The sequence below is a fragment of the Apiospora hydei genome, assembly GCF_038363865.1.
Source record: "Apiospora hydei strain CBS 114990 chromosome Unknown utg000004l_segment0_segment0, whole genome shotgun sequence".
Taxonomy (NCBI): domain Eukaryota; kingdom Fungi; phylum Ascomycota; class Sordariomycetes; order Amphisphaeriales; family Apiosporaceae; genus Apiospora; species Apiospora hydei.
The window spans coordinates 1,557,296-1,584,158 of record NW_027117363.1 but is presented as its reverse complement, the minus strand read 5'-3'; the positions used below and the strand labels follow the sequence as shown (position 1 = coordinate 1,584,158).

General features: G+C 54.5%; 15 protein-coding genes across 15 annotated transcripts; 7 read left to right on the top strand and 8 right to left on the bottom strand.

Moving 5' to 3' along the window:
• Positions 1 to 507: 507 nt before the first annotated feature.
• PG997_003012 (uncharacterized protein) lies at positions 508 to 2,397 on the top strand (the record flags this gene model as incomplete). The annotated part of the gene is made up of 1 exon (XM_066807327.1): positions 508 to 2,397. The coding sequence occupies one exon, from the start codon at positions 508 to 510 to the stop codon at positions 2,395 to 2,397; it is 1,890 nt and encodes a 629-aa protein (XP_066670945.1).
• A 630-nt stretch (positions 2,398 to 3,027) lies between these two features.
• On the bottom strand, positions 3,028 to 4,092 carry PG997_003011 (uncharacterized protein; the record flags this gene model as incomplete). The annotated part of the gene is made up of 2 exons (XM_066807326.1): positions 3,028 to 3,150; positions 3,229 to 4,092. The coding sequence occupies 2 exons, from the start codon at positions 4,090 to 4,092 to the stop codon at positions 3,028 to 3,030; spliced, it is 987 nt and encodes a 328-aa protein (XP_066670944.1).
• A 513-nt stretch (positions 4,093 to 4,605) lies between these two features.
• Positions 4,606 to 6,249, bottom strand: PG997_003010 (uncharacterized protein; the record flags this gene model as incomplete). The annotated part of the gene is made up of 1 exon (XM_066807325.1): positions 4,606 to 6,249. The coding sequence occupies one exon, from the start codon at positions 6,247 to 6,249 to the stop codon at positions 4,606 to 4,608; it is 1,644 nt and encodes a 547-aa protein (XP_066670943.1).
• Positions 6,250 to 7,719: 1,470 nt separating this feature from the next.
• On the bottom strand, positions 7,720 to 8,736 carry PG997_003009 (SWR1-complex protein 5; the record flags this gene model as incomplete). The annotated part of the gene is made up of 1 exon (XM_066807324.1): positions 7,720 to 8,736. The coding sequence occupies one exon, from the start codon at positions 8,734 to 8,736 to the stop codon at positions 7,720 to 7,722; it is 1,017 nt and encodes a 338-aa protein (XP_066670942.1).
• A 714-nt stretch (positions 8,737 to 9,450) lies between these two features.
• Positions 9,451 to 9,975, bottom strand: PG997_003008 (uncharacterized protein; the record flags this gene model as incomplete). Its single annotated transcript, XM_066807323.1, has 1 exon — positions 9,451 to 9,975. One exon carries the CDS (start codon positions 9,973 to 9,975, stop codon positions 9,451 to 9,453), a length of 525 nt encoding a protein of 174 aa, XP_066670941.1.
• A 1,012-nt stretch (positions 9,976 to 10,987) lies between these two features.
• Positions 10,988 to 11,351, top strand: PG997_003007 (uncharacterized protein; the record flags this gene model as incomplete). The annotated part of the gene is made up of 2 exons (XM_066807322.1): positions 10,988 to 11,065; positions 11,145 to 11,351. 2 exons carry the CDS (start codon positions 10,988 to 10,990, stop codon positions 11,349 to 11,351), a joined length of 285 nt encoding a protein of 94 aa, XP_066670940.1.
• Positions 11,352 to 13,935: 2,584 nt separating this feature from the next.
• PG997_003006 (Wd tetratricopeptide repeat domain-containing protein) lies at positions 13,936 to 15,594 on the top strand (the record flags this gene model as incomplete). Its single annotated transcript, XM_066807321.1, has 1 exon — positions 13,936 to 15,594. One exon carries the CDS (start codon positions 13,936 to 13,938, stop codon positions 15,592 to 15,594), a length of 1,659 nt encoding a protein of 552 aa, XP_066670939.1.
• Positions 15,595 to 16,516: 922 nt separating this feature from the next.
• Positions 16,517 to 17,183, bottom strand: PG997_003005 (uncharacterized protein; the record flags this gene model as incomplete). Its single annotated transcript, XM_066807320.1, has 2 exons — positions 16,517 to 16,814; positions 16,861 to 17,183. 2 exons carry the CDS (start codon positions 17,181 to 17,183, stop codon positions 16,517 to 16,519), a joined length of 621 nt encoding a protein of 206 aa, XP_066670938.1.
• Positions 17,184 to 17,383: 200 nt separating this feature from the next.
• PG997_003004 (uncharacterized protein) lies at positions 17,384 to 17,767 on the bottom strand (the record flags this gene model as incomplete). The annotated part of the gene is made up of 1 exon (XM_066807319.1): positions 17,384 to 17,767. One exon carries the CDS (start codon positions 17,765 to 17,767, stop codon positions 17,384 to 17,386), a length of 384 nt encoding a protein of 127 aa, XP_066670937.1.
• Positions 17,768 to 18,090: 323 nt separating this feature from the next.
• Positions 18,091 to 19,276, top strand: PG997_003003 (coiled-coil domain-containing protein 55-domain containing protein; the record flags this gene model as incomplete). The annotated part of the gene is made up of 2 exons (XM_066807318.1): positions 18,091 to 18,303; positions 18,332 to 19,276. The coding sequence occupies 2 exons, from the start codon at positions 18,091 to 18,093 to the stop codon at positions 19,274 to 19,276; spliced, it is 1,158 nt and encodes a 385-aa protein (XP_066670936.1).
• A 232-nt stretch (positions 19,277 to 19,508) lies between these two features.
• PG997_003002 (Tim10/DDP family zinc finger-domain-containing protein) lies at positions 19,509 to 19,824 on the bottom strand (the record flags this gene model as incomplete). Its single annotated transcript, XM_066807317.1, has 2 exons — positions 19,509 to 19,673; positions 19,741 to 19,824. 2 exons carry the CDS (start codon positions 19,822 to 19,824, stop codon positions 19,509 to 19,511), a joined length of 249 nt encoding a protein of 82 aa, XP_066670935.1.
• Positions 19,825 to 20,267: 443 nt separating this feature from the next.
• PG997_003001 (putative uracil phosphoribosyltransferase urg2) lies at positions 20,268 to 20,936 on the bottom strand (the record flags this gene model as incomplete). Its single annotated transcript, XM_066807316.1, has 1 exon — positions 20,268 to 20,936. The coding sequence occupies one exon, from the start codon at positions 20,934 to 20,936 to the stop codon at positions 20,268 to 20,270; it is 669 nt and encodes a 222-aa protein (XP_066670934.1).
• Positions 20,937 to 21,318: 382 nt separating this feature from the next.
• On the top strand, positions 21,319 to 22,023 carry PG997_003000 (uncharacterized protein; the record flags this gene model as incomplete). The annotated part of the gene is made up of 1 exon (XM_066807315.1): positions 21,319 to 22,023. One exon carries the CDS (start codon positions 21,319 to 21,321, stop codon positions 22,021 to 22,023), a length of 705 nt encoding a protein of 234 aa, XP_066670933.1.
• Positions 22,024 to 22,592: 569 nt separating this feature from the next.
• PG997_002999 (uncharacterized protein) lies at positions 22,593 to 23,591 on the top strand (the record flags this gene model as incomplete). Its single annotated transcript, XM_066807314.1, has 1 exon — positions 22,593 to 23,591. One exon carries the CDS (start codon positions 22,593 to 22,595, stop codon positions 23,589 to 23,591), a length of 999 nt encoding a protein of 332 aa, XP_066670932.1.
• A 694-nt stretch (positions 23,592 to 24,285) lies between these two features.
• Positions 24,286 to 25,383, top strand: PG997_002998 (uncharacterized protein; the record flags this gene model as incomplete). The annotated part of the gene is made up of 3 exons (XM_066807313.1): positions 24,286 to 24,384; positions 24,465 to 24,559; positions 24,621 to 25,383. The coding sequence occupies 3 exons, from the start codon at positions 24,286 to 24,288 to the stop codon at positions 25,381 to 25,383; spliced, it is 957 nt and encodes a 318-aa protein (XP_066670931.1).
• Between the last annotated feature and the right edge of the window lie 1,480 nt (positions 25,384 to 26,863).

Genomic DNA, 26,863 nt, shown 5'->3' with positions numbered 1-26,863 from the left:
TAATTGAATATGGCCAATCAGTGATCACGGCAGCATTTGTAAGGTTATCTGGGCTTTGACATGGTGGTGACTTCATCCAACATGAAGGTATCATCGATTGGAAGGATCATAGCTCAAAGGTGGGGGGCCTACGCCAGGCAGCCAGGGTAGCTTAGCCTTAGCTTCCAGCGGTGGTAGTCCGCTAGGGCCGTCCCCCCCAAACCCCAAAACCCCCCAATAGCCCTGGAGCTTGCCCCTAGGTTCAATGTTAGTTGTTGGTACCGTAGCACGCGTGACGCGACTTTGCACTTCCTTGCACAATCGTGTTTCTCCCACCTTTTTGTCTCGACAGCCCACCCTAAACCAAGCAAACAATAATACTCCTGCCACAGACAGCTCGGCTCTGCCTACATGCATGAGTAGCCCTGCGCCATCGCAGCATATTCCGGTCAAATAATTTCTATTCTGTTTTCAATCTCTCGCCGATTGAAGAACGACTCTCCGCAAGCACACGCACGTACAAACACAATGCCGCGTCCGAAACGGACTCGGGTCGCGTCGACGCGCAGCGCCGCACCAATCGCCCAGAAAGAACCAAGCCCTGCACTGCTTCCCGTCGTGCAGCCAGCTTCCAGCTCCAGCACCGACATATACGATGTGAGCGATCGTGAGAAACCAGGGAGGCGCTCGACGCGTAGTACCGCGGCCAGAACCAGTGCTGCTGCTGCAACAACCACCAACCCGCGCCAGGCTGCCGCCATCAACGCCTCGAAGAAAAACCGCGACTCCGCAATGCAGCGCCTTGAAAACATCACCTCTACCGTCACGGGGACTACGAACACCACAGAGAATGAGGCGGAAGACTCGTCAGATTCGGCCGACATTGAGGTTGGCCGGCGTGCCGATGCGACGCCTCCGCGCGCTGCTGCTGGCGGGCGGCGGGCCGACTTTTCGGGCTTGGACTTGGACGATAGCATGTTCGATGACCTGAACACAACGATAAACACGGCGGGTCCTGCTAGTGCGCAGCGATCGCTGGACATGTCGACGCTGACAGCTAGCAACTACAAGCGGCGACCGCGCGGCAACAGTTTCTTGAGCCGAAACGACGGGCCTATCCGGCCCAGCAGTCGCGCCGGTCCCAACACGCCCGCTTTCAGCTCGACTTTCGACATCAACAACTTCAGGAGACGCCCAAGGGAGCCCAGTATTCTGGGCACGGCTCAAAAGGAACGCCCGCGGAGACCTGAGCCAGAAAGCGATAGTGGCGAAAAGCCGGATGATGAAGACGACCTGGAGAGTGAGGAAGAGGGAGAGGAGGAGCAAGTGCCCGCAGAGGACTTTGCACCGGAAGCTGAATCGACGCCTCCCCCGAGACGGTCTTCGAGGCGATCTGCGGTAGCCGTAGAGGCCCGAGAATCATCCCTAGAATTGTCGTTGAGCGTGAATCCGCGCAAGCGCAAATCCACCGAGTTGCATGAGCACAGGCCTCGGTCTTCTCCCTTTGCAGACAACCCTCTGGCTGCAGAAGAGTCTGAAAATGAGACCGCATCGCAGCCTGGCAGCCTGCCGCCTATGGATGTCAGACCATCAACGCCTGTGATGGAAGAAGAAGACGTTCCTCCGCCACTGAGCAGTTCCTCGGAGGAAGAGGCTGAAATTTGGCCGCCATTGAAGTCTCTGGCCAAGGGACGGACGAGACGGGCCCCTTCAGTCCAGCGAATAACTCCAGTACGCGATATTGGCGGTGACAATCTATCTGATATGTCATCTCCGCCCTCTCTCACCTATTCCCCGAACTACGATGAGCCCTCCCCGCCACCCCCGCAGCGCACTGTCAAGACCCGCAAGGCCGCAAAAGCGGAAGCCAAGCTTACGACCGCAGACCTCACGGGGCTGCTACCCCGCCGTCGTCACAGGAGCAACAGAGCCGACCCCTTCGCAGTTAATGATACGGAGGAAGAGGAGGTCGATGCCACTGGACTGGGCAACGATGACGACGAGCTCTATCATCTGGACGGTCGGTCGACTCGGCGGCGACCTGCACGACCGCTGGCCCGTTCCGGCAACAAAAACCAGAACGAAACAGCTGCTGCCGGTAAGACCACAGCGGCGGCCCAGCGCAAGGGCAAGCAGCCGGCTCAGCCTGCCGCCAACAAGAGGTCAACGAGGAGGCGGACGTATGGAAAGAATTCCGACAAGGAGAATGAGGGAGATCAAGATGAGAACGACAACGAAAACGGCAACGAGAACCGAGACCCATTCCGTGAGGGGGAGACGACAGAGAACAGCGACGAGTTGGTGGCGCGCGTGGGCGTAGAGCTTAAGAACGCGTCCCGCAAGTTCGCCGAGGTGGACAAGTGGGAGCTGGCTTATGAGACGATGACACAGAGTAGCTCCCCAAGTAATGCTCGGTAAACTATGTTGGCACGAAACGTCACAAAGGAGAAGAAGAGTACAGCGGCATATTCGGTCGAGGGAGGGATTTAGGGCAAAGTTTTTTGTCGATGATACATGTTCCTGATTCTGTGTGTTTCTTGGGGGCAGTGTTTTATGTATGATGCCCTGGGTCTTGCACAGTGTTCTGTTCTCGTTTGGTCAGCATGATGCGCAGTGGGCAGGGCGTAAAGATAGCGGTCGCGGAGTTGAGGAGTTCAACAACATACCTTTCTATGGTTTAGCCTGGCATTTCTGTGCCACATCTCAATGCTACAAAACGGCGACTTGACATCTGGGGGCCCCTGAGCCTGATATCCTATCCTATTGACCCTCCCTCGAACCAATGCTACCTCATTACGCTTGTGCTTATGCGTCGTGATCGCCAGCTTTCAGTGGTAATACGAAATGCCGCCCCTGTGTAGCACATCCATGTCCGCGGTTCTAATATCATGTCTGAACTACCGAGCGACGCCATGCTTTATGCCAGAAGAACCCTGGCCATCAAATCCGAGGCGGCCTAAGTAACTTCTGGGAAAAGGGGCAGGCATGTCACTTGTTGTACTATGCAGCTCGAGTTTTTGTTTCGGTTTCGCAACTTATTGTCGCCGTTCATGATTTCAGGGAAACATGCTCAATGGTTTGGTCGATGATGGGTAGCAGCTCAGCGACCTTGTTTCCATCGCGCAGGGCTACTGTGACGCCATCTGGTGTCAGGCCGGACATGCGGAAGGCCTATATGTTATCATTAGCAACATCATCCCAAAACCACTGGGCCCAATATAATGATGCACCATGCGCAAACAGGCTCACCTTCTTCAGATCGTCGTAGCTCCCCTCCTTGACCGTGTACTCGCGGATGACGTCGTCGGTGTCGAAGTCGACGTAGACGCGCGTGTCGCGGACGCGGGCGACGACGTGGTCGAGGCGCATGAAGAGGCGGCAGAGCAGCAGCATGCGCTGCTCGTGGACGCGCGTCTTGACGCTCAGCATGCTGATGCCGTTGTCGTCGAGCTCCGACTCGTAGAGGACGACGTCGTCGAAGAAGAGGATCGGGTCCCGCCGCTTCAGCAGCTCGAGCGGGATCTGCTGGGCCGGGCGGGTCGGGTCGTCGGCGGCGGGGCCTACGGGGGCTAGCTGCGGTATGTCCTTGGTGTTGTTTTCGGTGGTGGTGGTGTTTTGTGTGTTTTGGTCGGGCGATGAAGGGGTAGAGGAGCTGGGAGAAGGGGCGGTGGTGCCTCGGTAGGTGGTGCTATAGGACCAGTCGTAGGGCTTGACGACCTCCTTGATTCCCGCGCTCGTCTGCTCGCGGCTGGCGCTCCAGGACTTGGCGTAGGCGACCTGCAGCATGTTCTTGTCGGTCTTATCGACGGCGTCGAGCGCGTCGTACGCGTTGAACTCGATGCGCCAGCCGGTGGGCTCGTGGGCGACGGAGACGACGTTGTCGCCAAAGATCATCTCGGGCACGGGGATGCCCAGCCGGGCCTCCATTTGCGCAATGGGCGCCGACTTGGAGATGGGCAGCTTGCGCGTCGTGACGGTGAAGCGGCCCTGCGTGTGCCGCGTCGTCGCGGCCGCCAGGTGCGCCGGGCTCGGGTACGGCTCCTGGGCCGAGGTGACGTGGCCCGGCGGGCCCATGCCGGTGGCGGGCACGGTGGTTGAGGCTGGGCGGGACATTGTTGCTGCTGCTGCTGCTGCGACTGTGCTCGTAGAGGTGCCGTCCTTCGAAGTGGGTTGGGCGGGAATCGTGCGGCAGAGAAGGATGTGTTGTTGTTGTGTGTCGCCCGAAACGCTCAAAGACGTCAATGAAGGTGGGATGATGTTGGAAACCGGAGCTCCAAGCAGCTGCAGTGGAGGGCGGAGGGCGGAGGGGTAGCTTGGGCTCGTTTCCAGGCCGGACCCACTTGCAAGGTTGCGGCGCATCATCCGCTGGAAGCTCACTGGTGTAGGTACAGTAAGTACTTAGTAAGTATTAACCCCCCGCCGGAAAGGAGGTGGCTCTGTGTTATTGGTATTCTAAAGGGCTTCCCCCGTGTGTCGCAGTCAGTGAGTACTTGCCCACAAAGAAACTTGGTTAATGCACTCAGGTTTCTTGTCATCCTTCCCGTTTTACCCTCCCTCTACGTGCAGGTCTTAGTGGTTAGAATGCCATGTTCACCTTTACTTTATTGTACATAAAAAAAAGTCTAGTTACTTTTGTGTATTAGGTGTTTTCTTTATATAGTTATCCGACCAGAATATGTCATCTCGCCAATCTTTCTCGTACCCCTTCTCACGAGGTGGCGTTTTGTTTTCAGCCTCCTGTATTTCCTGGTCCACGTATTGCTCATAGGCCCCTTTTGGCTTTTCCGCAAAAGTGTCTGGGGGTATGGCCAGGGAAGTGACCGGCTTCTCCAACATCGAATAATCGTGAATCTCGATAAACTCCTCCAGCTTCTTTGGGGCATGGTAGGCCAAGCCATCGCGGATGTTAATGAACTCCTCCAGGCGCTCCAACGTTGCCGTATCAGCCACCCGTAATGGGAGGCCGGAGTAGAGGTCTCGTATAGAAAAGAAGGGGCGGGCGTATAACCGCGGAAGCCACTGGCCCAGCAGCAAGTCATGCTCCCTATGCTTCGGATGGTATCGTGTTTGCCCTCCCAGGAGAATGCGCTGCTGCTCTTCCTCGAGCAGATGCCAGTCGCCCTCGCGTATCTGCCCGTCCCCCGCACGTACTCGCCGCAGCAATACGGGTGTTAGGCGGTGGCCACCATTGCGTTCTGTTTCCAGCCAGACCCGGTCGACCATGATCTTGAGGATCTTGAACTCGCGCTGCCGAGCCTTGACCCTCTGCTCGTGGGTCTCCTGTTCAGGCCGGTAGCGCCTTTGCTCGTTGTTCCTCATCGAGGCAGCCATGGAGTAGTAACAGAACTCTAGCTGTTCCGTCAAGTCGGTCGAGTCCGCCTTTCCAAGCCAGGCCCTCAGGATATGGCATCGGTGGAGGGTATCGAGCTGTTCCTTCCGCTCCGGCTGGTTCGGGTTTCTCAGCAGGAATTTCAGGTCGCGAATGCCCATGCCGTACATGCGCACCAGAAAACTGGTTCGCACCTTGAAGGGGTCATTCTCACGCAGTATGCCCTTTTCAAATATGAAGACGTCTAACGCAATGTTGGGACCCAGCCAGGGCCAATAACAATGCCCTTTCCGCGCAAAGCTGATCAAGCCCTCAACTGGCTGGCTGAGCAGGTTCAGCCCGAGCCCTCCACGAGGTGCCATTGTTCGAAAGCTCTCAATGATGTAGCAGCAGCGCCACAGTATCTCTGAGACAAATTGCAGAAAGGGGAGCGAAGGGATGGGGCCCGCGCTATCGATTCCCATCAAATCTCGATTGTCATCGATCACTTCTCCAAGGCGCTCCTGTGACATTGTACGGATAACACCGGTCGGCCAGAATATTGGTTGCGAAATCGGCCCGTTATCCAGTAAAACCGGATCCGTGTGCGAAGTGGCTTGTAAGGAGCATCGAGAGACGAGATGCCGAAAAAACTTGGCGATGTCTTCTGGTCCGCCTTTCCAGTGCCAGTACCAATCGTCGAGCGAAAATTCCAGCGATTTGGCATGTTCGAATGATTCAGCCATGCCGCAGTCTAATCTGGCGAGAGGGGATACACCGTGGAGCAGGTGCCCGGCATCGTGATGTTTGAGTGTGAATCGCATCCCTTTTAGGCCCATAGCTGCTTGAGCGGCGACCCAGGCGATCTTGGAACCGGGCGGGAGCCGCACGTCGAATGTTGCCTCAAGGTAATGTCGTATAGATTCCCATGGTTCACCTCTCTTGTCGGGTAGCCGTCGCATCGTTTCCAGCCAAAGCCCCGGATTTGTTGGTACACCAAGAAGCTGGTTTGCTTTTTTCAGCGTCTCCGGCAATTCGGTTTTGGTATTTGGCGTCGAGGTGACCTCCGAGTTAGGGGCTGCGGCGTCACCGATGCTCTCTGAGTTGCTTTGCTCGTCCTCTGATACGCTTCTCCAAGAACCTTGTAAACTTCTTGACTGCCGTTCACCACCACACAGTCTTGGCAGATCAAAGACGCCCCTGGAAACCGTTGTGCAGCCATTTTGTGACCCAAAATTCGATGTAGTGTTGTTGGAAGTTGCCCGTACACCCGCCAAGTATCGTGACTCGTTGTATGACATTGTATAGATTAATGATCGCGGATGGAAGTCGCTAATGGTGAATCCATTGTGTATTTAGGTACCTAGAACTCGACTGCGTCCTCCTTATGGAATATATAGCCAAAACATATGTCGTCTCCGATGGCTTTTGTTGGTGATGTATGCCATGGTTTCGGAGATACGTTGGTGTCTCAACCTGGATGCATGGATATTGTATAGTATTGAGTTCAAAGTCTTCTTTCCGTTTAGGGATATAACTATAGGGAGATTGACAACTTCGAAGATGAACGCCTCAAAATACATCGCCAGTGTCTTGCTAAACAACCAAGTGAGCAACATCATACCGGTTAAAAGCCTGGCGCATATAAACTGGGAGCACAGGAATAGACTTTACGAGGTCCACATCCAGGTCCACGGTACGTCGAAACCTTTATGGTAAGAATGCGTTCTTCCGCGCAACAGATAGTAATGCTGTACATGAATGGCTGATTGGCGGGCGCGCTGTGTTAGTACGCCTGAAGATCGCCCTGTCATCCTGGAAGGACCGTGTCAAGAGTCGAGGAGCTGGAGCGATTCTGAAGATCCACATTTCCCTGTGTCCCAATACACCCATCTGCGTTACTGCAGGACTTTCATTGCTTCTGGCTGCATCCCCAAATGCTGTCCAGCCATCCATGACACCGGACTTGCCGTGGGCATGGTAATATACCAACGACTGGCATTGGTAGATCAGACGTAGAACTCTACGGCCCTATACACATTATAGCGTGGAGGGATGAGCTAGTAGAGTAGAACTGATTGGGCAACGTATACCTTGGTTCGATTGGTATAGGTGACGATTGGGTGGATCGAGCCCCCCTGTCTGACATTGCTTCAATCTTTCTCGTACAATAGGGTAGGAGGATGTCGAGGCATGGCGACTCGCAACGAGCCTCTCGAACAAGATATCCGTCTTCGAGGTTGCGAAGTTCAAGGCGTAAGCATCCCACCCTACTCTCTTGGAGCACCAGATGGAGTGAAACCATAAAATGGCTTACTCTTGATGTTCGGTGTCGTGACGATTCCTGGCTACCAGCTGCGCATTTCTGCCGGACCCCCAGCCACAATCTCAAAACGGACAGAAGTAATGGTGACCGGACATTGTTAGCAATTTCACACACGTTGGGCCAAACGCGCTTTCCGTGCCTCGTCGTCTCTCTTGGCGTCGACTCTGGCCAAGAAGTCTTGCCTAGAAGTATACGATTGCTTCGACTTTCCTGCCAGCTGGAGCTCGTCTTTGATACCGGCCTTGTCGACGAAGCCTGCCCAGTCCATGCGACTCTTCTCGACCACGTTGAGCTTCTTGGCCTTCGCCTGCTCGCGTAGCTGCAAGCGAGCCGCCACGCCGAGGTTCAAGTCACCGCGCGCTGTCAAGCCTTCGATGACTGGCTCGAATATTGACCTGAACGCCTTTCGTGGCTGTCGTTTCGACGGCTCTTCGTCGTCGGCATCGAGAGCATCGTCTGCACCTGGCCCTAGTGAGTCAAGATAGACTTTGGCTTCTGCCGAATCCCGTGGCACCATCTTCTCTTCAGTGTGGACCTTGCCGGCGAAATTGTAGGTTCGTTTGATTTTGATCATCGCGGGAGCCTCAGATTCGGTAGCGTCCTTCATTGGAGGAGCCTTCGAGGCCTCGGTTGGCTCGGTGGTCTCATTGGCGCCATCGCCCGGCAGTTTGTCGTTGGTGGCATCCTCGGTGGCAGACTTCGACGGCACAACTGGGCCGGCCATCATCTGCGCCCATATATCATTCACATCCACGGTAACGGGGCCCGTCACGGCATGAGATTTGCGCTCGGCTTTCTCGGTCGCTCGCATGCTTCGCGTCTTGATGAGACCGCCCTCACCACCTTCGTCATCATTGGCAGCTCCATCTTTTGCCTTGTGCTTCTTTTGCCGTTTCTTCCCTTTCGATATGATGAGTTCGTCGCCAGAGTTTTCGTAGTCGCCTTCTCCGTTGTCGGGCTCAGCCGTGTCGCGCTTCCGCTTCGCTGTCGCGCCGGGCTGCACGCTGTCGTCCTCGGACTCTGAGGCGTCTTCTTCTTTCTCGTCTGCCGCCACGGCATCGGGAGAGAAGTCCGAATCCTCCTCGGAGGCGTAATCCTCGTCCAAAAGCGGCTCTGTGGACATGATTATGTGTGTGGTTGATCTGCGTTTGGGCGGCTATGCAAATGATTGGCGAGCTTTTGCTGGTAATCGGAACGTTGAAATGCGACTATCGATCAGATCAGTTGATGCAGGGATTATTAATTTACAGGTGCTTTTAGCGGCTCCGCGGGGAGCAAGCACTGATGATGGGCATCAGTCAGAACGCGTCCAGTTAAGACGGCACCCGGGCAGGCAAAAGCTTCGATTGGGCCCATCCAATCAAACCCTGTAGCTTCAAAATGCCTCGCAGCTTACTGCTTCGCGGCCCAATGGCGGCGGTGAGTCTATCTGAGATATTACGACGAGAATAATGCATGTCAACCTTGGCGACAGCAATTGATGGGATGAGATGTTCGTGTAGACGACATAATTTCATTTCTAACGGTTCTATGGCCTTTCGTTATTCCCAATTGCAATATCCCCATCGGTCGGTGCTGGAGGTTTGATGCTGCAACGTGCTCGACCAATGGGATATTTCTGCAATATATACATAGTGGTGACATAAATTACAGTACGAGAGGACCATGGTGCCGAGTCACTTTCAAACTTCTAATTGACATAGCCCTCAGGGCTGCACCCGAGTAGCTCCGGCCGCTCTGGGCTGCCTATTCCTCAAACTCATTTTCTTCGTAGACGTCGTGAGGCATTTTCCTCCCCATACAGCCTCAACCGCAGGCCTGCTCGTGATTGTGTTTCTTAGAATCCCCAGAAGCCCTTGACGAGGAAGGCGGCGTAGCCGGCGAGGCCGAGCATGGAGGCCAGGGTGCCGTAGTAGCCGACAGGGCGGCCGACACCGATGGCGTCCTCGCGCTGCATGCCGAGCTCGGCGTGGAGGACACGGAAGGCGAAGAGGGCGCCGAGGGCACCGGTGAGGATCTTGCGGTTGCCGCCGTTGAGCTCGACGACGGCGGCGAGGGCAAAAGCCAACGGGACGTTCTCGGCGAAGTTCTGGTGGGCCCGCGAGGCCACGAAGAGCTTGCTGTCGGACAGCTGCTCGCCCCGGGAGGAGCCCCTGGAGGAGGTGGAGCTTCTGGAGCTGCTGCTGGAGGAGCTCTTGCTCTTCTGGGAGCCGTCGCCCAGTGCCTGCTTGCCCTCGAGGCGATGGCGGACCACGCGGGCGCTCAGGAAGGTGAAGTAGGCCGTGAAGGGGACGGCGAAGCTGCCGGTGATCGGCAGCAGCGGTACGAGGACCGGGTTGTTGAGGCCGAACTTGAAAGACATGATGTAATGATTCTCTGGAGTATGGTACGACGATTGATTGGTAGCTGTGCGGTGACTGTCAAATGATCTTTGTTTATTGTGGTAGACTTAGTTTACGCGGTGAGAGTCTTGAAATGTCCATGCTTCAATTGTGGTCCTCTGCCGATTCGGCAGAATATTGTTCCCGCCTTTGGGCCGCCATGAATGCATCATACGGTCGAGAGCTGCGATGATGACACTAGAACGTGCAAGAATCCACATGAGCTATGAGACGCGTCTTTCGCTCTAGGTATTCCCCTAAGGATAGATTTGCTGGTTTGGAAGCGATACCTGACCCGAACCCATCCTGACATCATTTCGAGATCTACACCCGTGCAGCCGTGCTCCAATGCTCCAAATTAAGCTATGACATTGAAGAAGACCCGTAGATGCGATACATCAACTCGCAGGGCTGGTACGACGAGCTTTGTTCAAGATTGGCCCATGGCTGAAAGTCAAACTAAGGGAAGCCCCCGAAAGAGGAGTCAGCAAGAGCAGTATATCCAATACTCGTTCAAACATGTAAATGGCTGAGTGTGAGTGTCACAGCTGTACACCGAATACTCATTGTGCATATCATTCTAGTGGTTAGATGGAACGGCTTCTCGTAGCGAATCACATAGCCTGCCGATGTGGTGCAGCAAGTAGTAACGTTATCCATACGGTCGCAATTGTGCCACTGCGACTATAGATAGAAATAAGGGCAAAAATGGGCTGCGATCTGTTGTTGCGATTGATGCCGAGCAACACCCGTTTGTGCTGCTGACCCCACTGAGATACTGTATAAGTCGCAGGAACATATGACGTCAGCATATACTCCTACGTCATGATCATTTGAGAGTCTCACAGAGGCTCGATAACGAGTCGTTGTTCAGCCTGGCATTGCATTCCACAACCATCACACCGTCCAACGACTCGTATAGTCCAGATACACTGTAGCATTTGTTTGAATCGTCAGACACCCATATCACGTCACGTCAATCAGGTAACCATCATGTCCTCCAGCGATAACAACAACACGCAGCCCGGCCTTGTCGCTGGCCATGCCGAGTACGTCAAGGGCGCTGCCGAGGTAAGTCCGTCATTTTGGTGACACACGATCCAAAACCTGGAGTCCTACCCGAACTCAGATTGCTGACCGACCCTGCGAGCAGTCCACCATTGGAAGCGCGACCGGCTCCACAGCCTGGCAAAGCTCAGGGGAGCAAGCCAAGGCCCACGCGGTCGGCGTTATGAAGCAAGCGAGCGAGGGTCGCGATCCGACGCAGGGTTATGGCAAACTCGAAGAGACAGCGGGCAAGGTCACAGGATGTGAGGGCATGCAAGAGGAGGGCGCGGCGAGCAAGAAACCGGAATAGGTGTGTCTTCATAGAGGCCCGCGACTTAGGCACTGTCGTGCTGGGCCTTGTCGTTGCTGTTGCCGGCCCTGAATGGACCGAGTCATCACCCTGGCCAAGAGTCCAAGGCAATGTTTTTACTTTTGATGGATTGGTCTTAATGAGTTATGTGATAGGAAATTTTCAAATTTTTGCAGCCAAGGGCAAGCCCAGTGGGTATCATTGAATCGGATGCACTCCGATCAAATACAAATTTACTGCGGCCAAGTCGCGATATCTGGTACCCAGGTTGGGGACCGTTGCGTGGCATGGCATGGATTACCTGGACTGACAGGCACAATTGGAGCTTCAGAAGGTGCTGATTGATGCAACAAGGACAACTTACGTATGGTATGGGGATCATACCCACTGCCAAGGGGCGTATGAGGAGTCTGCATGCTCAAGTTCACGATACTGATAGTCAGGTTTGCCGATTGCTGAGAAGTTCACATGATAGCCCACTTGGCTACGCCATGGTAACAGTAACGCATGATGGTTTTGCAACCTCCTTACGCGTTTGGGGACAACTCCAGACGATGTCATTCCGGGGATGACTATCATTGTGACATTTGTCAATAATGTGCAGCCTGATTCGTGGGGGTACTCTGTATGCCGTAGGTGGGAAGCAGATACCGTATCGAGAAGTCGGAAAAGTCCCAGAAAAAGGTCCCAGTGTCGGTCCCAGTCGCAATGTCCGGGTGGGCGCGAGCAGGCGAAGGCTGGATGACCCGCAGACGGTACGGCCAAGCTTCATTTTAGCTGAACTCTATTCACGATGGAATCTCTGGCATGCCACCATGCCGCCATGCGATGTCAGTCCTCGCCTGAACCTTTGGTCCCTTGGGCTGATGGAGTCTCGGTCTTGGAGAAGGACGCTTGAACCTAGCCGAGTCATCGCATCAGCCCATTACCCGTTAGATGGCTCACTTATTGGCGTGCTGCTAGGGGCAAAAGCCCCGGCTTAGAACCAGTGCGGCCGAGGGCTCTTCAGACTTCTGCGAGTTGGCTGGTGCAAAGGCTAGAAGGCTACAGTAGCAGGTTAGCAGGTCAGATAGCCGATCAGGATTAGGTGGTCGGCTTTTCCTTCCTCTGTACTTTACTGACAACTCGGGTCCATGTGGCCGGTGCATGGCTCTCTGCCGCCTGCTTCAAGCTTGCTCTGGAAGGAGTTGCTTCTATATCGGATCGTCAGCACGCCTTTGTTAGTGGTAAATTCGATCGATAGCGCTAGATCTAGTATGCCCTGGCTCCCATACAGGGCCTAAGCCAACACCAATGTAGTGCCTCGAATTACTGTATTGCGCTCCAAGATATTGGCACGATACAGCCTAGCACGGCAATACAGAAAAAGAAAGAAAATGCCAGAACACAGTGACAAGAACAAAGTCTATCCGCAAAGAAATAAAACACAAATCAGGTCAGGTGCACAGGCTTTTTGGGCTGCAACGAAGTGGAATGTCGAGAGCTGTCCGCGACGACAGCAACGTCATTATCAGGAGTTCCAGGGCATTTACCCAGTAAAGGTATGCCGACAATACCTGTCAGAACCCCCAGGACCTGGTAAGGACCTGGCAAAGTAGCCTCTTTTGGCCCCTCCTGCTCGTCACGTGGGGAGCGGCAGCCCCTGCGGTCCTGGCGGGACCCTGAACATCAGCCAAAGCTCGTTCGCCAGCGACTCCGCCCGCAGCCCGCACAAGGGCGAAGGGTCTCTTTTTTCCCATGAGGACCCCTAAAAGAAAAATCCGATGCTGGGATGGGCAGGTGCGGGCAGCACGACACTGCGAATTTCAATCCCGCATCCCATCACCCCTTCTTGGCCGCCCCCATATCTTCCACGCCCCCCTTCCTTGAAATCGCATACTGGGATTCCAACGCCGCCTACCCAGTCACCCAGTCCTCTTCTGATGACTCTGCACTACCACCTCCCAATACGACTACATATCTGCACTGCCTGCTAGTCGCTTCCTTACCAACATACCCTTTCTCTGGTGCACGTCATAGGGTCTAGACATTTTTAGTTCCTGGTCTAATTTATCAACCCTCGGAGAGCCGCTCTCTCTCCAGATTCGATGCCCTACTTTTGCCATGGTGCCTTATCCTACTCTTTCTTATAGCACCCTACCTTTGTGATCAACACCAACCAACCCCTCGGCGCGCAGCGCGTGTTTATTCGCTCTGTTCCAGGTTCGCCTGTTCCACGAAACGCTCCTCGACACACCCGGCGACACTTAGCCCCTCCTTTTACGGGAGGACAACAGGACCCCTTGAATGCTACATCAGGACTTCGTCCGCTGCTAGGCGCTTTCGAATTCCACTTGTTCGGTTTTCATGTTTGTTGGCGCTCAAACCACTCCGGTACGAAGAAATCTTGCTCGAGTCGGGTTGTCCCGAGCTTCTACAAGTCCGCGAAACCAACATTAATACCCCGTTGGAGGAAGATTTTTTGCTCGACGGTGTCCCCCCACCAAAAGTAATCGAGCAGTCAGTCTATACGGCAAAGGCTCCATTCAATACGGTCGATGCCCACAGTCATAGCACCCACCCACGCGAATCAGACCCCTGCATAATGGATAGCGAAAGCAACCAGGAAAGCGACTCCCGAATTGAGTTGCTGCTTGAGGAACGCCAGCAGTTGACTGACGAACTTGTGCGAGAACCCTATGATTTCATCCTCTATCTTAAACGCGCGGTTTGTTACACGAACCTGGCTTACCCAGATCTGGCAGCTGGCGATGCTTACAGGGCATTGATGCTGACGGACGAGGCGCGCGATGAGAGTTTTGAGTATCATGAGCAGGTCCTCGAGGCTCTGCAAAAATACGGCGTCGACAAGCTTCCCGAGGTTTTCGACCATGGCCTACTGTTGGATCTGGCCCAGGATATTACGCACGGCCCAACACTGCTGGCCAACCTGGGCGCAGTCCGGAGCTATCAGATCCTAGCGATGGGTCTGCTGCTTTGTGGCAGTCTGCAGAGCGCCTACAAGTTCTGCGAGCGCGGCCTCCAAGCTGCACCCACGAATTCGGAGCTGCGCCACATCCATGGCTACATAGAAACCGTCGCCAAGCGGAGGATACGCCGCAACATCACCAGCATGCATGATCTGCCGGACTGGGGCATGGTCCGGAGAGAAGTATACCCTTGGAACTACTACGAGCCCGACCGCTTCTCGCAGGACTCGCTTGGCTTTCTAAATGAACAACTGTCGGCCATGGCCCCTAAATGCGCGGTTCGGGTTGCGACGCTCCCTGTCTTGCTCGAGAACGCCAGCAACACGGACGGCTACGAAGTAATTCCAACTTGCAAACAGCTCGGTGTCTTTGCCACGGAGGACATTGCTGCCGGAGAGACGGTTCTTGAGGAGTATTCCCTCGTTACTGCCAACAACCGCCTGAAAGACACCGTTTGTGATGCTTGTAGTGGAGAACTTCCTCCACTTGGCTGCGAGTCCGAGGCCGTAAACTGTCCCGAGTGCTATGACACGGTCTTTTGTAGCCAATACTGTTTCGATCAGGCGCAAGAACTGTACCATCCCGCCGTGTGCGAAAAGGAGGTGGATTCCATTGCCAAGGATACCGATGCGAAAGACGCCGATGAAGCTCTCCACTTGCTGCTTCTTGCCAGAGTGCTCGCCATGGCCACGCATCAAGGAGTCCACCCTCTTGAAGTCAGCCAAATAAAGTACATCTGGGGCGACTTTGTTCCCACCAAATGGAATGAAATCGACCTGTCGCCGAATGCTGGCCCACCGCCAGACTGGACCCTGCCATTTTCATTTAGTTTCAACATCGAAACGCCTCTACACATCCTCGAGAAGATGGATATTGACATCTACGCCACCTTGGCAGAACACGATCTGTGGGTCCTCAATACACTATACAGCAAGACTCGCGGAACAGCCTCAGCCCGCAAAAACCCCCGTGATGGCCGACCGGATGTTGCAGCTGTGCACCCCTTCTGGTGTCTAGCCAACCACGACTGCGATCCGAACGTCACTTGGGAGTGGGGAGGGCGGATGGTGCTTTCTGCCAGAGAGCGACGCGCAGTTGGTGATCGCCCAGGCGGAATCAAGAGTGGTGAGGAGATCTTGAATCACTACTGTGACGTCACACTCCCCGTTCACGATCGTAGGGAATGGGCATCGGGTAGTCTAGGTGGCTGGTGCATGTGTGCACGATGTAGAAGAGAAGCGGCAGAGCCCATCCCTAACGGAGTCGCCTCATAGTAAACTATACCCACAGCCCACCCCTAGCGGCATCGGCAAGATTGCAGAGCCAATGCGCTTGCAACGGCTGTAGCTGCAATAGGCCCATCCCATGCGGAGAAGGATGCGACGAGAAAGCGTTTGGAGGACAGCGTTCCGGTTTATTCACCAAGCCACATTTCCTTCCGTACACGATACCCAATCTTTACATAGGCTTTTTGATATGCGGGTGACGCTGGAAAAGCAGAGGCATATACGAGACGAGGACCAGGAAACACGGCAGATATTGGCGCCATCTCTGTGAAAGAAATGCATTAGCAACAAAGATAGTTACAACAACAACAAAAAACATCACGCAACATCACGCAGCATCACTTGGGCCCCAGAACTGGTCCTTCCGGGGCCCTTGCGGTGTCGTTTAACAATGGGATGCGATCATGGCAACTTGCAAACTAAGCCACCCTGCGCCTGTGAAGGAAGGAAGGATGACGGCAACCCAGGTAAGGTAAACTTCATACTATCAGTACGCATTCTTTTGTTTGTGTTTGTGATCTGCTGGAGACTGGGCTTGCCGACACCCTGGGACTTTATCCGTTAGACCTTCGCAAGTTACATATGCGAAATTGTGTAGGTGCTTTTAGCTGCTATGCACGCTTCCCCTTAATCGAGCTTAACAAATGGGCTGTGTAGAGCCCATCAAGGCCCGTGGTGTCGAGATTCCAGAGGGAAAACCGTCGAGAAAGAGACGGGTAAGAGACCTAGTACTCTCTATAATAGCAACCGACTCTTCAAGTTATCATATGGTAAAATTTAGCAGCTTAGCTCTGGACGCCTCACATGCATATTCGACGCCAGAGAATATCCAAAATAAGTTGCAGTGGCTGGCTTGTGCCCGCGTCATACGAGTGTCTATTTGTATCTTCTATTTTCAGGGGTATCATTACTATGCCTTTGCCTTTGCCTTTGCGCGGATGTCCGACCACAGTTTGTCGATGATCTGGAAGACGGCTGTGACGTCTCGCCGCACATTCTCATCAAACCCAGCCCCGAGCCTCTGCTGGATCTTGTCCGGATGCCATCGAAAACGCTCCTCCTTCAGCTTCGCGAGGAAGACTGACTCGCCAATCTCGATTGGGTCTAGCCCGTTAACGAAGAAATCCCGTACGGTCTCGGGACTGATCTCAGCTCGGCTTCCGTCACTGCTGCTGCTGCTGCTGCTGCTGCTTCTGGCAACCGGCCAGCTCATGCCCTCGAGTGCCATCCCAAGAGGCCCAGGCCGCGGCGTACTCTTCATATTTCTCCCGCCAGCTCCGCCTGCGCCGTCTCTCCTCGCCGCGCCGCAGGCTCTCCTCCATCTGCCGCGTCAAGCGGCGTGCCTCGGCCTCCTTGTCGTCCTTGGCCCTCTTCGCCTCTTCGCGGCGCGCGCGCTCCTCCAGCAGGCCCTGGTGCGTCTTCTCCCACATCTTCTGCCGCACGTACGCCGCGTACTCGTCGTCCGTCATCTGCTCCAGCTCGCCGCCGCCCTCCGCCGACGGGCGCGCGTTGGCGTACACGTGGATCGGCTGCCCGTAGACACCCTCCCAGTACGCCGCGCCCTCGTCGTCCGCCATGGCGTCGAAGAGCGACTCGCGAAAGGCGGCTTCCGGATCCAGGGGCGGCGGCTCGTGAGGGTTCGGCGGAGTGGGCGAGCGTGTGCGGGTGCGATGGCGGTGTCTCCGCCGCCGGTGTTTGTGATGTTCACCGTGGTGGCTTCTACGATGACTCCGTCTTGACTCGCGGTCGGGGTCGGGGTCGTCGTCATCATACTCTTTTAATCCCCCTCCCTGCCGTCTCTGCTCCGCTCAGAGCGTCGCCGGCCTTCTCTGTCCCGGTGGCGGCGATCGTCATCGTCATAATCTCGTTCGCGACGGCGCGACGAGCGATGTGAGCTGGAGTGTTTCGACTTGAAGCGGAATTTGGTGGTTTTGCGATCGCCATGTCTCTTTCCGTCGTTGTTGCTGCTGTCCGGGTCTTTCGAGCGCGCCCTCTCTTCGCTGGCGTCGTCATCTGGAAGATGCGGCTCACTTTTTGGCGGGGCAGTGTCAGTGTGGTAGCTGTCGGCGCGATCCTCCACCTCGGGCGACAAACGAGGGAGGTCCGGATTGATGGACGACAGGATGTGCCGCCTCCTGGGAGACGACGGTGCGGTGGTCATCGCGGTTTGTTCATCCTGGGTTTTAGCCGGGTATTGATTGGCAATGCGACGACGGGAATCGTACGTAAAGCAAGCCAAGTTGCTATTGATATGTTGTTGAATGGATGGCGGACCCCTGCTAACAGTAAGTCCGATAAGCTTTATCAAGTCAGACCACCCCTGTAACTGTCGGTCATGGGTGTGGGTCTCTGTTTTCGGCACTCCAGGTTAAGCCAATAGCTACCACAGCAAGTACCTAACCTCTCCCTCATCTACATCATTGTATAGCATCGCAGCCACCGTCGTAAATCATTCCACGCCATTCTATTTCCCCAGGCGCCAATATGAGCAAACCAGGTCTGTCATACGGTTTAAATCTCAAGAAGGCGACAAACTCCAAACCTGCGCCGCCCAAGAGGAAGCCCATCTTTGGGGGCGATGACGATTCAGACGATGATGGTGCCAGCAACAGTGGCCCCCAGGCCACCAAAATCTCCGAACTCGACGATGACGATTTCTCGTCCAAGCCGGCGGCGCTGAGCAAAAAAAGCCTCCAAGTTCCAAGACAAACCGGCACTTAAAAAGAAGCCGCAAATATCCATGTTTGGCGATTTGTCGAGCTCTCTGGAGTCGCGCAAACGCCAAGAGGCCGTGGAAGAGCTGGACCCCTCGATTTACGACTATGACGGCGTCTACGACTCGTTAAAGCCGGAGAAGGTGGCCGCGCCCGAGGACGTCGACCGGCGGCCCAAATACATGAAGAGTCTCCTGCAATCGGCTGCGGTACGCAAAAGAGATGCGCTGATTGCCGAAGAGAAGAAGGTCGCTCGGGAACGAGAGGAGGAGGGTGAGGAATATGCGGATAAGGAAAAATTCGTCACGGAAGCCTACAAGAAACAGCAGGAGGAGAACCGGCGCATAGAGGCTGAGGAGCGAGTACGGGAAGAGGAAGAAGCCAAGAAAAACAAGGGCGGCGGTATGACGGCATTCTACAAGGACCTGTTAAATCGAGGCGATCAACGACACGCCGAAGTCATGAAGGCCGCGGAGGATAAGGCAAAGTCAAAGTCAGGCCCGCAGGCCCCCGATGACGAATCTCAAGACCAGCAAAAAGCGAGAACCGAGGCCGATATTGCAAAGGAACTCAACTCGAAAGGAGGATCGGTTGCTATCAACGACGATGGGCAAGTCGTCGACAAGCGTGAATTGCTCAAAGGTGGTCTCAACCTGGGCGCGAAGAAGAAACCCGAAGTCCGCAGAGACCAGCGCGAAACCGAACGCAAGCAAGACCGCTCCTCTGCCGGGTTTGTGGGCGCAGGAGGCAAACAGAGCATGCGCGAACGGCAGTCACGTATGATGGAGGCACAACTCGAGGAGTCACTCAAACGGTCCAGGGAGAACGAGGCTGAGGAGAGAGAAAAGGTTGAGCGTGCCGCAAAGAGCAGGAAAACCGAAGGCGAGATCTCGAGCGCAAAGGAGAGATACCTTGCTCGAAAGGCCGCGGCAGCAGCTGCTGCAAAGGAGCAGTAGCGTGCAACTTCAAGATACCCAAAGCCGTTACCCAGGCAATTCCATAATATTTATGTTGCCGCCCGAGACGAATGTGATAGTACATGGCGATCTATGTTTAGGGATTCCGGTACCCGGAGATGCCCGATGGCAAATCCGAGAATCCAGTCGATGACCTCCCGCTGCAGAACTGCAGCCATAATATACAGTATAGCGCGGCGCACCCGATGGTATTGTGTTCTCGATTCTGGCTCTATTGTCCTCCCTCTCGCCTTAATCGTGTAATGTATGTGGTGCTGACTTGGTTCCATGAGGACATGTACTTCTCCATGCACTGGGTGAAGCATGTCTGCTCGCCGCTGGATAGGGAAGCACCGGGTTTCGGGACACACTTCTGGAAGCAATGCTCGTTGATTTTCTGCGCCAATTGGGATTGTATCAGTTTCTGGGCTGCTTGGGGACCGGCCGATATGACTGCCTCATACCTCAATCAGCTCGCGCGCATTGTTCATGGCATATTGCGTCTGAACCTGCTTGATGACTTCCTGCTTGACGCTCTCGGAATCCATGGTGGCGGAGTTGGGTTTGGTTGATGTTGGTGGGTTTCTATAACGGCGGAGTTCTTCTGGTCTTTTTATATCTCTAACGGGTCTAGAAAGAGTGATGGTCGACGGAACAAGCCCAGAAGCAATCGATACAATCAATTGGAGGCTCAAAATGTGACTGTATTAGAGAGTTGAGCTATCAATGATGCCTCTTCGGGGCTAAGATATTTATTCCTCTAGCGCATCCGCCTGGCCAGGCATGTCCCGACTGGGTGAGCCGTCCCACTGTTTCCAGCGTTGACATGTGGCTTTGCCTTACCAGCTACAGTGGGGGAGTGGCTGAAGCTCTCCTCGTCCTCCCCCTGGGGTATGCCGCACCTATCCGCAGTCGATATTCTTCCTACCTACCTACACTTCGTCTGATGAGTGCCACTTGAAGCATTAGGGGCTTTCGCTTCTTCACAACGTCAGCCATAAACAGCCTGGTTGGAGAAGCTGCCAACGGCCCCCTTTGCTTTGGCCCCATAGATCTTGTCGCCAATGTCTCCATTGGTGTAGGGCACCAGGTAACCATTGTCGTCGCACTTCTCGGCTTCTCTTGCCACGACGATATACTTGACGAGTGGGTGCATCGCTAGCCTCTGTAAGGCCGCCGGGGCAGCGTAGCAAGACAGGATCACTACGCTCCTCAGGATACACCCGGACATCCCCAGCAGTCGGTCGCATATCCGCTTGATGGTATCTCCCGTGGTGATGACAGTGTCAAGCAGAATAAGCGGGCCAATGCCCTCGTCGTCTTGTCGAGGAAACGGCCTTCTGCCGAGCCATTCCACGGCCACGTTCTGGGTGTCCTTGGACTTGGAACATCCCACCAAGACACACGTTGATGATGGGAGTGCGGACTGAGCACCCACGTACATAGGTAATCCGCTCCGAAGGATTGGGATCAAGGTTGCAGAGGTGAGAGACGAGTCGTGGTCTTGGGCAGCGGCAACGAGCTTTCGAGTGAGAGTGTGAACTGTACATTGCATGATATGATTCGAAGCATTCGGGGCGCAGAAGTTTTCCATTAGGGAAGAAACTTCGCTTGCTGGGAGCGCCAGGATAGGAGCTCCATTGGGTTGCTTTGACGACATTATTCCAGTGGAATCGGGATGAAACGACTACTTGAACAGTTCACGGTGCAATCAGTTGAAATTTATTTATCCGCCCATCGCCCTATGACTTGCCTGACTGGACTGGCTGGCCTATTGACTGTTTGACTGCTCGTTGTTGTCTGGTTGACTGGTCATTAGTGACTGGCAGGAGGGTTGGCCTTCACCAGGCGAGAGACAATTGTGGGAGAAACCTGCGCCAACACGTGTAAAGTACTACAGTAGGTTGTTGCCAGAGAAAAAGCTCGTCCTACATAACACACCACCACATCACAAGACTTCGCTACAAAATAGGCATTGCCATACAATACAAGCGACAGCTTAACTACAGCCAATTGCATACATTCAGCGGCCTGTTCAAAACATGCCGATCAAACTCGTCATCTTTGATTTCGATGGAACTTTGTTCAACACGCACCGTTCCATCTCCCGCTGTATCAAACTGACCTTCGACGCGCTGCTGCCGGCCCAAGCTCCGTCCGAGGCCGAGGTGCACCGGCTGATTTCGAGCGGAGCGGGACTGCAGGATACGTTCAAAGCGCTGTATCCCGATGCTGGAAGTCACTTTGACGAAGAGAGCTGGACGGCAACCTACCGTTCGCTCTACTCGGAACACGGCCAGCCCTTGATCACGCCATTCCCCGGGGCCTCGGAGCTGCTAGCGACACTAAAAACCCGCGATATCCCTGCGGCCATTGTCAGCAACAAGGGCGTGGCGGCGGTCGTGACGGCGCTCAGGAACAATGGATTGGGTGATAGTATACGAGAGGAGATGATCGTTGGCGACAAGACCCCCGGCGCTACGAGAAAGCCGGACCCCGGCAGCTACGTCAACTTGCTAGTCCCAGCGATGAGGTTTCGGGGATATGCCGACCCTATTGATGCGTCGAGCGTGCTGGTCGTCGGCGATACGGAGGCGGATATCCGGTTTGCAATCAATATCGGCGGCGCCATATCGGTCTGGTGTAGATATGGATACGGTAATAAAGCTGAATGCGAGAAGTTGAAGCCGACCTTCACGGTGGATTCTCTGCAGGAGGTAGAGGAAACCGTCAATAGTTGGCAGTGATGTATTGGAAGGTACTGAAGCAGATATCTCAAAGTCATTGTTTCGCTCTACTAGCTTGGACATTTCGTGAACAAGATATATAACAACAGATTGTTTCTTGCTTTGTTCCTTGGTATATCGTATAATCTCCTATATAATGCTCGCTTTATCTCCTCGGCGATGTTTGTTGCGTAGGACACTGAACCAGCCCCGTCTCGATCGTTATTGTCCCGTATCGACCAAGCGACGAAAATGACACTCGAAACTATGTCTATTCATCCTGGTAGGGGAACTCTTTGATGGTTTTCCAAGAGCTGGATTTCGATCCATCCGAGCAGTGGCTCGATGGACACTCGCCAAGACACCCATACTTCGATAATACAGAGAAGATTGAACGTCTCGTGGGGCTCATTAAGAAGGAGCTACTTGATTGCATTCTTGAAGGATGCCAGATCCTACTCAATCGTAACGGCGCCAGTGAGTTGCGTCTGACGTTCAAACACGATGCGCCTGTTTGGCGAGCCGCCGTGTCAATGCATAAGTATGGCGTTGTTTTCTTGGGCAGTCGGACAGACTGTCGAAACGATTTCATGTCCGTATTAGAGTCAAATAAGAAAGCCTTTGAAGCGGCTGACTCATTTCTGTGCGCAGAACGAAATGCGATCCGCGCTATCAATTACGGCGTCCACCGATGGATTACAACGAAGAACTCCAAGGTAGAACATCAGGCCAAGCTTATTCCGGCCTACGCCTTTGCCTCCATCGACTTTCAGCATATTGCGGTAAGATCTCGTGACATTGAAGGCGCCAGCGCTCGCCTGCTCGACACCACCGAAGCCCTCTGGGACCTCCACGATTTTGCACACCATACCGCCGCCGCCCTGTCACCAGCCCTGTATGGCAGCAAGTACTTCACGCACCTGATCAAGCTCCCTCCCCGGCTCACTGCGCTCATACGAAGCCCGGGAATGAGAACAGCTAAGCCAAACCCCCTTTGCTCAGATGGTGTGATCTTCAGCGAGTTACTAACACCATTGTTCGAGGACGAGATGAGCGCCGTCGCCAAGAAACAGAAGAAATACACATATGCCTCGCTGACCGACAATCTGGCCGAGTCGCTGGCCGCCTACTTACTGCAGCAGCGTGCGCTACGACATGGCACGACCGGCGCCATGATCACGATGGAAGCGCCCATCACGCCCGAGCAGCTCGCCGTGCTTGCCCAGAACAAGGCGTACGAGCTCACGGCCTCGGAGATCGAGCAGCGCGTGATGACGCGCGGCGGGCCGGCGCTGGACGAGCGGGACAAGCTCGACGCGATGAGCTCCGCGGAAAGGATCAGGCACCTTGCCGCCTCCCGCAGCTGGATGTACTTCGAGGTCCGGAACACCGTCAAGCACCGCGCTCAGAAGCTGGCGTACGCAAAAGTTGCCCGGCACATGCTCGCCAGGTCGGGAGGGGAGGAAATGGAGGACGCGGATAGGCAGTTGGCGCAGCTGAATCTCATGGCCAACGAGTACTCGGGCTGGGAATGGGGCCAGGTGCCGAACTTGTGGGAGATACTACTGGGCATTGGGGTAGTACAATAGCCGAACTTGACAGGATGTCCCAATGCCAGCCATTGTAGAATAGAAAAGGACTACCGTTCCAATAAGAATGCCATATCAGCTATGAATCGACTCCGTTTATCAATGTGAACCCTTAGTATAAGGCATAGGGTGGTTAGCGCACTGCCACCCAAGCCACATGTCGCGTGAGAAGCAATAAGGTACCTGAAGCAGAGCGCGCTTATTTAGGCCAGAGACCCCAGTCGGACAGCTTCAAAGTTCGTTTTGGGCAGTTAGCACCCGACTTCAGGTGCCTCGGTGCCTCGAAAAGTACCTAAAGTACCCTTGTATCCGCTTAGGGACACTTACACTAGGGGACGGACGGGGAGAGTATGAGACAAGCAATGTTCAGTCTGACCACTGACAGTTGCACGTTCTCTCCAGGGCCCCGGTTTTATTTGCAGCTACTGGTGCTTCGATGGAGGACAGGCAAGAGGCCAGCTAACGATTGATGGAATTGGTCGAATTCGTTTTGATTCCAGTCCTCCCACGACCACGACAACTAGCTGGCCATCGTCGCACAGCACACTTCTTCTAGGGGCCTTCTTGCGCGGCAGACGCTCAACAGCACTCCTTCAGCTTCTTCTCCTTCTTCCCTTCCCACCATTCTTTTCGCCCGCTGTTCTCCTCACGAGCGGCTCCTCCTTAACTACCCTCTCCCTCGCCTCAGCCCACAATGAGGTGGCAGACTTGGTTGTCGTCGGCCCTGGGGCTGGCAGCGACTGCTCGCGCTGCAGTGAGCCACGACGATGAAGGAAACATTCGCAGCATTTCGGTCAGTTCCATTGCCCGTCTACAGGCTCTGTCGCCCTTTGCATTGAGTCGAGCTGACTAACATGGCGCTCTCCAACACAGCTGCGAACACACACACTAGTCCAACCGTACCTCGACTCGGATATGGCCAGTCGGTGGTACGAGTTCGGAGGTGATACCATCATCAGGACAGATTCGTATGCAACCCGGCTCCGCTTGCCACTCCGCACATCCCGACAGAGGCTAACCCGCGGCTAGATACGTTCGCCTGGTGTCAGACCGTCCCTCGCAAAACGGCTGGCTGTTCTCCCGCGTACCCCTGACGGCCACCAACTGGGAAATCGAAGTCGAGTTCAAGATCCATGGACAGCACCAGCTTTACGGCGACGGATTCGCCATGTGGCTTACAAAGGAGCGCGGAAAGATGGGCTCCGTCTTTGGGCATGCCGACAACTTCGAGGGTCTCGGTCTCTTTGTCGACACCTACAAGAACAACCGCCCGGGTGTCGTCTTTCCCTACGTCATGGCCATGTACGGAGATGGAAAGACCAGCTACAACAAGGACAACGACGGAAAGGACCAGGAATTCGCCGGCTGCTCTGCCCGTGGCATTCGACATGCCAGCGTCCCGACCAAGCTCAAGTTGACCTACTTCCAGGACAAGCAGCTGAAGCTGGAGCTGCAGTACAAGTCGGAGGACGAGTGGACTCTGTGTTTCGAGACGAGCGAGCCCCCCGGCCATCCCCTCGGTCACCTATCTCGGCTTCAGTGCCGAGACTGGCAGCTCAGCGACAACCATGACATCATCTCGGTCAACGCAAGGAACCTGTACACGTCTGGCGGGCAAACCGGCAGCAAGTCTTCTCCCGGAGGACGTAAGAGCAAGCAGCACAAGCCTGAGAAGCAGGGCGGCGGCTGGGGCTGGTTCCTGTTCAAGATTGTTATGGTTGGCGTGGTGCTCGGAGGCGGCTATGTTGGCTACACTGTTTACCGAACCAAGAACAGGTCTCACCGTTTCTAGTTTTGACGGGCCAAGGCGAAAACGAGTTACGACGAAAAAAAGGGGAGGAATTTTTCTACAGTTGTTACTACACGAAACGAATCGTATATACCACTCTACATCATTCCAGCCGCGGGTCTCCAGGTGCAGTCAAGATACACGCGGCGTATGTGGTCTTATGTGCTGTATGGCATTGGGCACAGACTCGGATATATGTACTCAGGATCAGGGCCACAAATATGAATCAAAGAACGAAAGGTTGCTAGTGCACACACTCTTATTGGATCGCTTGCGGAATTTGGTTTTTGAAATGGTCAATGATATGAAACATGGTTATTTCAGGATTTGGCTTATGTAAGTCGTCGTCGAATCGCGGTTGATTGGACTGGGCATCGTTTCTTGCTAGAACAACACGAGAGTGCCGTGCTGCAGCTCAGAATCCAGACGACCATGAAACGGAATACGAAAGTAGTTCATCCCGTAGATCAATTTATCCTGCGTAGGGGCAAAAGCCATGGAATGCATTGAAGACGTGGCTGCTCCTGCGATGCCAGATGATTTGCAACAAAGTGTAGCAAGATTCCTACGACGACTACTCACAAGGGTGTTGGCTATAGGCCCGCCTGGATCGATATGCTGCAGATGTCCAGTCCTTAATATAGAACACATCGGCTAACCCCAACCTCCAATGACGCAGGGTTGAGGGTTAGAGGGAAAACTGCTACATGGTACCTACATCTTTCTGTACCCCACATTCACCCACCTTCTATTCAGTCAATCATGCGTACCATTCGTTGCCCAAGCGTTGCCATGATGATGTTCCATGTCAATGGTTCAGCTATTATGAAGGGTGCAGGAGATATATCCCGGCAGCCGATATGTACGCCATCGAGGCTAGGTACCTAGGTAGGTTTTGTATCTGTCTACTGACTGACCCAATGTTTATCTGCTATGAGGCTACAGGCTACAGCAGCCGGGAGAGAGTTGAGCAAGCAAGCCGATGCGGGATGCCGATCAGCCATTCCTTCGAGGCTGATTTGGAGTCAAGATCACCCAATCTCTCTGTGACTGCATGTTTGTTCCTATCAGCGGCATGTTTCCGCACCTATCAAGCAAGCATTCGCTTCCGTATCCTACCTCGACTGCATGTCAATCTACGATAAGAAATTGGCAGGGTCAGATCTGGTCGTTGCGTCGTTGCGTGCGTACTGTAGAAAGAAAGGAAGAAGAAATAAAACGAAAGAAAGAAAAAGCGCGCGCTTGCTTTCCTTCAGCTCTCTCATCTCACGGGAGTGAGGTAGGTCATTCGTCAGGTGGGCTTCCTCTCTGTCCCCTCTCGCCTCCATTTCTCTCTTTGCTTCGACGCTCTTTCTTGCTTGCTTTCATTCCTGTCCCTTTCTCTATCCTCAATGAGCCGATGGGGAAGTTGAAAGGCGAGGAGGGTGTGGTATTTTCCCGATGCCATTGCCATGCCTGCCAGCTAGCTCAACTTGGCAGAGCG